Here is an 8,227-nt window from a genome sequence, read left to right as displayed (position 1 = left end):
GTACAGAAACATTTCTGCAGCATTGAAGGTCCCAATGAGCACAGTGGCCTCCATCACCCATAAATGGAAGAAGTTTGGAACCACAAGGACTTTTCCTAAAGAGGGCCACCTGGCTAAACTGAGCAATCGAGGGAGAAGGACCTTAGTCAGGGAGGTGACCAAGAACCCGATGGTCACTCTGACAGAGCTCCAGCATTTCTCTGTGGAGAAGAGAACCTTCCAGAAGAACAACCATCTCTGCAGCACTCCACCAATCAGGCCTGTATGGTAGAGGGGCCAGATGGAAGCCACTCCTCAGTAAAAGGCACATGACAGCCCGTCTGGAGTTTGCCAAATGGCACCTGAAGGACTTTCGGACCATGAGAAACAAAATTCTCTGGTCTGATGAAACAAAGATTGAACTCTTTGGCTTGAATGCCAAGCGTCATGTCTGGAGGAAACCAGGCACCGCTCATCACCTGGACAATACCATCCCCACAGTGAAGCATGGTGGTGGCAGCATCATGCTGTGGGGATGTTTTTCAGTGGCAGGAACTGGGAGACTAGTCAGGATCGAGGGAAAGATGAATGCAGCAATGTACAGAGACATTGTTGATGAAAACCTGCTACATAGGGCTCTAGACCTCAGACTGGGACGAAGGTTCATCTTCCAACAGGACAACGACCCTAAGCACACAGCCAAGATCACAAAGGAGTGGCTATGGGACAACTCTGTGAATGTCATCGAGTGGCCCAGCCAGAGCCCAGGCTTGAACCCAATTGAACATCTCTGGAGAGATCTGAAAATGGCTGAGCACCGACGCTCCCCCATCCAACCTGATGGAGCTTGAGAGGCTCTGCAAAGAAGAATGGGAGAAACTGCCCAGGCTTGTAGCATCATACTCAAAAAGACTTGAGGCTGTAATTGGTGCCAAAGGAGCTTCACCAAAGTATTGAGCAAAGGGTGTGAATACTTATGTACATGGGATTTTTTTTTTTTTTTTAATAAATTTGCAAAGATTTCAAACAAACTTCTCTCACATTGTCATTATGGGGAATTGTTTGTAGAATTTAGAGGAAAATAATGAATTTATTCCATTTTGGAATGAGGCTGTAACATAACAAAATGTGGAAAAAGTGAAGCACTGTGATTACTTTGCGGATGCATGGTACCTTTTTGTGGTGTGTTTCCATGTGTTATGATGAATACGTTGCATTAAGGTGGCCCATTGAATATGAATGGGCTTCCAATGTACTCTAACACAGAGGTTCTCAATCTTAGGGAGACCAGGGCTCTGTAAATTCTTCCAAAACCCTCCACAACCAAAGGTACCTTTGATCAACCAGTAAGTAGATTGTGATTAGCCTGTTGCTGACCCCCATTTTAAACCTTTTCTACCTACTTCCGGAGCAGCAATTTACCCGTACATCGCTGGACTGCCAGTGGTTATACCGGGATGATATGCAGCTGCAGGCATCACCCTGATACAGGCCAGAGGTCTGCTCTCTTGCAAAAGCAATCCTAGCAGCTAACTAGCCACTGGATTGCTTTTACAAGCAGTGGGAGGGAATGCCGTCTTTCACAGCTTTCTCAGGCTCTCCCGTTCCACCGGGAGACCCGAGTGACCAGTCGGTGCATCTGCTGGCTGGTCGGAGAGCCAAACAAAGCCTGGATCGACTTAGATCGGCTCTGGCTATATTTACCTGGTAGCGATGACATTACATCACTTCCGGTTAACCCAGATTTCAACGGCGCCATTTTTAAAATAGCGAAAGCATTCGAAAACACCAATCTTGGTGTTTTGAATGCTTTTAAGGGCAGAGGAGGGATTTTGGATCTTAAAAACCCCAGATCTCTCCATAAAGAGGACCTGTCATATGCCTATTGCTGTCACAAAGATGTTTACTTTCCTTGTGATAGCAATAAAAGTGATCACATTTTTTTTTTTTAAAGCAACAGAGTAAAAATAAAAAATAATAATGTTTAAAAACAAAGTGCCCCACCCCCCTGCGCTCGTGCGCAAAGGTGAACACGCGCATCGGTCACATCCCCATCCCCCCATCACCACCGCCACTGGTGTCATCCCTGTCCCTTCATTACCACTGCCACTGATGCCATCCCTATCCCACCACTGCCACTGATGTCATCCCTATCCCACCACCACCACTGCCACTGATGTCCTCCCTAGACCACCACTGCCACTGATGTCATCCCTAGACCACCACTGCCACTGATGTCACCCCTATCACACCTATCCTCCCCACCACTGCCACTGATCCTATCCTCCCCACCGCTGCCACTGATGTCATCCCAATCTCACCACCACTGATGTCATCCCTAGACCACAACTGCCACTGATGTCATCCCTATCCCTTCATCACCACCGCCACTGATGTCATCCCTATCCCGCCACTGCCACTAATGTCATCCCTATCCCACCACCACCACTGCCCCTGACATCATCCCTAGACCACCACTGCCACTGATGTCATCCCTATCTCACCACCACCACTGCCACTGATGTCATCCCTATCTCACCACCACCACTGCCACTGATTCCATCCTCCCCACCACCGCCACTGCTGCCACTGATCCCATCCTCCCCACCACACCCACTGCTGCCACTGATTCCATCTCCCCAACCATTCTAAGTGGACTGATTTCTATCCCCCCCACTGCCACTGATGTCATCCCTATCCCACCACTGCCACTGGTGTCATCCCTACCCACCACTACCACCACCCACTGATGTCATCCCTATCCCACCACTGCCATTGCTGTCATCCCTATCTTACCACCACCAATGCCACCACTCACTGATGTCATCCCTAGCTTACCACTGCCACTGATCCCATCCTCCCTACTACTGCAACTGATCCCATCCTCCCCACCACCACTACTGCTGTCACTGATCCCATCTCCCCCACCACCCTAAGTGGACTGATCCTATCCCCACCACTGCTGCCACTGATCCCACCCCCCTCACCACCACCCCCACCGCTGCCACTGATCCATAGGGGAGGGGGGTTTCTTGCACAGGGGACCTTAAGGTTCTAGTTTTGCCTCTGGTCTGCAGCATTCCCCCTTACAGTACAAGGGGAAACTCTGCAGGCCCTAATGTAAAGGTGAACTCTGTCGACCATGATGTAAAGGAGAATGCTGCAGACTGTGATGTAAAGGGGGACTCTGCTGTAAGGTGGTCTCTAGTCACCAGAGCCCCCCCCCCCCTTTACATCAGAGTTTGCATTGTTCTCCTTTACATCAGAGTTCCACTTTACATCATGGTCCACAGAGTTCTCCCTTGCACTGTATGGGATATCCATGCAGACTATGATGAAAAGATGAACTCTGAGGATTTTAGGGGAAACACTGGGAGGGGATTAGTGTCCCCCCTGCAGATCACACCACAGACCCCCATTTACATCAGTGTCCTTAGTCCCCCCTTCACATCACAGACCCCCTTTTACATCAGTGTCCTCAGTCCCCCATTCACATCACACCCCCTCCCCCCTTTTACATCACAGTCTGCCCCATCACAGACCCCTCATCACAGACCCACCCATCACAGACTGACCCATCACAGGCTGACCAATCACAGGCTGACCCATCACAGGCTGACCCATCACAGACCCCCCCTCACAGACCCACCCATCACAGGCCCCCCTTATCACAGACTGACCTGTCACATGCTGACCCATCACAGACCCCCCCCCCATCACAGACTGACTCGTAACATCATCACAGACCCCCCTTATCACAGGCTGACCCATCACAGACCTCCCTTATTATAGACCCCCCCCCAATCACAGACTGACCCATCACAGACCCACCCATCACAGACCCACCAATCAAAGGCTGACCCATCAGAGGCTGACCCATCAGAGGCTGATCCATCATAGACCCACCCATCACAGACCCACCCATCACAGACTGACCCATCACAGACTGACCCATCACAGACTGACCCATCACAGACTGACCCATCACAGACCCACCCATCACAGACCCACCCATCACAGGCTGACCAATCACAGACCCCCCCCATCACAGTAGTAGACATAAGGTTTCCTCAATGAACATGTAGTAAGGGTGCAGAAAGGGTGTAGTAGGGCACCCTTCTACTCTTCCAGAGAGTGTCAAAGAGAGCATCAAATTAAATATCCTTGGGAATCCTAGGTCTTCATTGTCCAACTGATTACAACAACAACAACATGCCCTGCCTGCAGATCAGTATGCTTAGGAGTATTTTTGAGTCCATTTAATATTCTGCCCAACCTTGATAAGGGGGGTTTGTAGCCCCTAAAATGCATTGGCTTTTTTTTTTTTTTTTTACCTGCTTCTTGTAACCAGTTGGACAGTGAAGACTTTGGACTTCAAAGGATTTTTTATTTGACATTCTCTTTGACATAATACACCTGGATTTCTCAGCTCAGGTAAATTTCCTCTCCGGGGGTATCCCCATCTTTGTGGGGAGCTGCCAAATATAGACCATTTGGGCTTAAGTGATGATTTGTTCACATTTTGATAGCCATTACCTGTTTTCACTGTTGACAGAGACTTTACTTTAGGAGTTTTTTAAATAGAGTAAAGCTTACATCATAGCTACTTTATTTAAGCCCTGAACTGGTTATAGTCTTCTTGTTATCAAAGCAGGATTGACAATAAAGAATTATAGACCCTTAAGATCAGTGATTTCCAAACTGCAACTCACAGGCTGCATTTGATTCACTTTTTTTGGCCCTTGGAGCACTATTCCTCCTACTGACACCAACAGTGGGTCATTATTACTTTCACTGACACCAACAGTGGGTCATCATTCCTCCCGATGACACCAACAATGTGGTGAAATTCCTCACATTGACACCATTGATGGGACACTATTCCTCCCACTAACAGTGGGGCACCATTTCTCCCACATACACCGATGATGGGGCACTATTCCTCCTACTATCACCAATGATTGGGGACTGTTGTTCCCACTAATACTAGTGATGAGGCACCCACTGACATCCACAATGGGGCACTATTACTTTCACTGACATCAACAGTGGGTCATTATTCCTCCCAATGACACCAACAATGTGTCAAAATTACTCACATTGACACCAATGATGGGACACTATTCCTCCCACTAATACTAACAGTGGGGCACTATTTGTCCCACATACACAAATAATGGGGCACTATTCCTCCTACTAACACCAATGATGGGGGACTGTTGTTCCCACTAATGCCAGCGATGAGGCACCCACTGACATCAACAATGAGGCACTATTCCTCCCACCACAGCAACGATGGGGCACTATTCTTCCCACTGATACCAATGTTGAGGCACTATTTCCCCCAATGACACCAGCGATGGGGCATAATTCCTCACATTGACACCAGTGATGAGACATAATTCCTCACATTGACACCAATGATGGGACACTATTCCTCCCACTGACACCAATGATGGGGCACTATTCCTCCCACCGATACAAATGTTGAGGCTCTATTTTACCCAATGACACCAACGATGGGGCATAATTCCTCACATTGACACCAGTGATGGGGCATAATTCCTTACATTGACACCAGTGTTGGGACATAATTCCTCACATTGACACCAATGATGGGACACTATTCCTCCCACTGACACCAATGATGGGGCACTATTCCTCCCACCGATACCAATGTTGAGGCACTATTGCCCTCGATAAGATGAATAATGGGGCATAATTCCTCACATTGACACAAGTGATGGGACATAATTCCTCACATTGACACCAATGATGGGACACTATTCCTCCCACTGACACCAATGATGTGGCACTATTCCTTCCACGGATACCAATGTTGAGGCACTATTTCCCCCAATAAGACAAATGATGGGGCATAATTCCTCACTTTGACACCAATGACGGGGCATTTATTGTTCAACTGACACCAATGACGGGCTCTATTCCTCCCACTGACACCAACAATGTGGGGCCCCTCTAAAGTGTGAAGGACGGTAAACTGGCTCTTTATTAAGAACGTTTGGAGATCTCTGCTTGAGATGAATGGTTGGTGCTCTGTTCCAAGTTCCATGTGGATTTTTCAGTTCCGGTGGCCCCTATCTCTTTGTGCAGTGGTCCTCAACTCCGGTCCTCGGGGCCCACTAACAGGCCAGGTTTGCAAGATAACTAAATTGCATCACAGGTGATCTAATTTGCTGCTCAGTGATTGCAGTATTCTAGTCTGCATCTCCTCAAGGTAATACTTAAAATCTGACCTGTTAGTGGGCCCCGAGGACTGGAGTTGAGGACCACTGTCTTAGTAGACCTCCTGCCTTGATGGAATGGCCTTGGCATCTCCACAACAAGTCTCACTGCTACTTTTTGATTGACAGGTGGGAGGTCAGAGTCCATCACCTCACATCTACTTTTTTCAAGAACAATTATGCAGCCTATGTCAGTATAGGCAGAGATAGGCAGGCCCCTTTCAGCCCAGGATTCCTCTTCAATTGGTTATGTTTTCTTTTGCAGGTACAAGCAGAAATTAAGAAATCTTGGAGCAGGTGGACCCTGGCACTCGATTTTAAGAGGAAAGCCAGAAGTGGAAGCACAACGTACTCTTACGGACCTATGGTCTCCCATACGAGTGTTACTAACGTCACCACAAGGGGACCCTTGGCCTTACACCTCAACACGAGATTTGTGTCTGCAGCCCTGAATGGCCACAGGAACTTACCGGGCTACGTAAAAAATGGCTCGATCTCCGAAAACTCCATACCGTCCTCAGGACCGGAGCAGTATAACAAAGATGAGGATTATCTCAATGGCTCTGGAGTCTACGATGCCGAAAGGCCCACGGCAGAAGTTGTGGAAGAAGAAGAGAGAGAGACCGTTATGTAAATATTTTCATGACCATCCAAATTTTTTCACATCCTACGAGGAGGGAAATCGAACATTTCGGGGGCAAAGACTTGTTAAGGAATGCTCCAGATCTGAATGTGAGGTTAAAGTGGATCATGCACCTCCTCCTATTTCCGGGTCAAGAATACATCTATATATATATATTGCACCAATTGTTTTGGTGAATGATAAAGAAAATAATCATAATTACTGTGTCCGTCCTAACCAATTCCTCCAAATCACCAGAGCACAAAACACTAGTCATTTTGTGCATTTAAACCATATTTTTTTTTACAATGTACCAGTTTGTTTAATTTTTGATGCTTTGTATAATTTCTTTTATATATATTTTATTTTTTATTGTTATAAATATTTTTTTTTTTCTGCAAGACACTTATTTATCAATCCTCTATGTTAGAGATGTGGATTTTAAAATATTGTAATTACATTTTCTAGGAGACAAAAAAGGTGAATGATAATTATGCATGTGAAAGAGATAATTATTCAGCCATTTACAAAAGTTCAGGTCTGACTTTTTAATCACAGATTTAATTTAACAGAATATGCATCTCCGGTTCAGTACCTGGTTTATTACTGACAGGTATTTGACATAATTGTATTTTTTATGTCAAGATATGTCACCTCAGTAAATAGGACTTGAAAATTGCAAAAAAAATTAATAAATAAATAATAGGCAAGCTAAAGCAAAAGCTTTAAAAAATCAGATAAATATACATTAGATGAACGCAAAAATGCAAAATTTTCACCTCTTAATTATTGTTTTTTTTCAGGGACAGACAAAAGCCACAAAAAATAATTCATCTCATCTATGCAATTAGCCAAAAAAGAGCTGAAAATGTTATTGCAAATAAAAAAAAAATACCAATATCAAGTTGACGATGATAAAATCCTTGATTTTATGGGGTAGAATAAGTGGTAATGAAAGAAGGATTTCAGCCTCAGGAAATGTTAAAGATTGCTAGAGAAAACTAAACTGTACCATAAATAGGCAGTAAAACTGCTGATATATTTTCAGTAATATATAAATGATTGAAAAAAATTATATAATATATTTAAACAATTAAATATACCTATGTAGAGAAAGTATATTGTACACATCAAATTCGTTGTAAACCATAAAACAAGCATTGCTAGTAATACTATGGACCAAGTGGGAATTTTTTTTTTTTTTTTGTGAAATTTGTGATTTTATTTTATTTTATTTTGGACAATTGTATTATTTTGTTCTACACTTTATGTTTCATCGAAAAGTTAAAAAGGAATAGGAGATAATATTAATAATAATAATTTTAAAATGGTCAAAATTCATTCGGGCACATGAGGGGAAATATATTTTGGGAAGCGAAGT

General features: G+C 44.9%; 1 protein-coding gene across 1 annotated transcript in view; it reads left to right on the top strand.

Annotated features, from left to right (window-relative positions):
- PTH1R (parathyroid hormone 1 receptor) overlaps nt 1-7,427 on the top strand; it is a 560,628-nt gene extending 553,201 nt beyond the window's left edge. The window contains exon 13 of the mRNA XM_082258610.1: nt 6,490-7,427. Coding sequence (XP_082114736.1) covers nt 6,490-6,858 — 369 coding nt within the window. The 3' untranslated portion in view covers nt 6,859-7,427. The remainder of the gene's footprint in view (nt 1-6,489) is intronic.
- The last annotated feature ends 800 nt before the right edge of the window (nt 7,428-8,227 follow it).

Source organism: Pelophylax lessonae (genome assembly GCF_965119305.1).
Source record: "Pelophylax lessonae genome assembly, chromosome: 5".
Taxonomy (NCBI): domain Eukaryota; kingdom Metazoa; phylum Chordata; class Amphibia; order Anura; family Ranidae; genus Pelophylax; species Pelophylax lessonae.
This window is presented reverse-complemented; position numbering and strand designations above follow the sequence as displayed.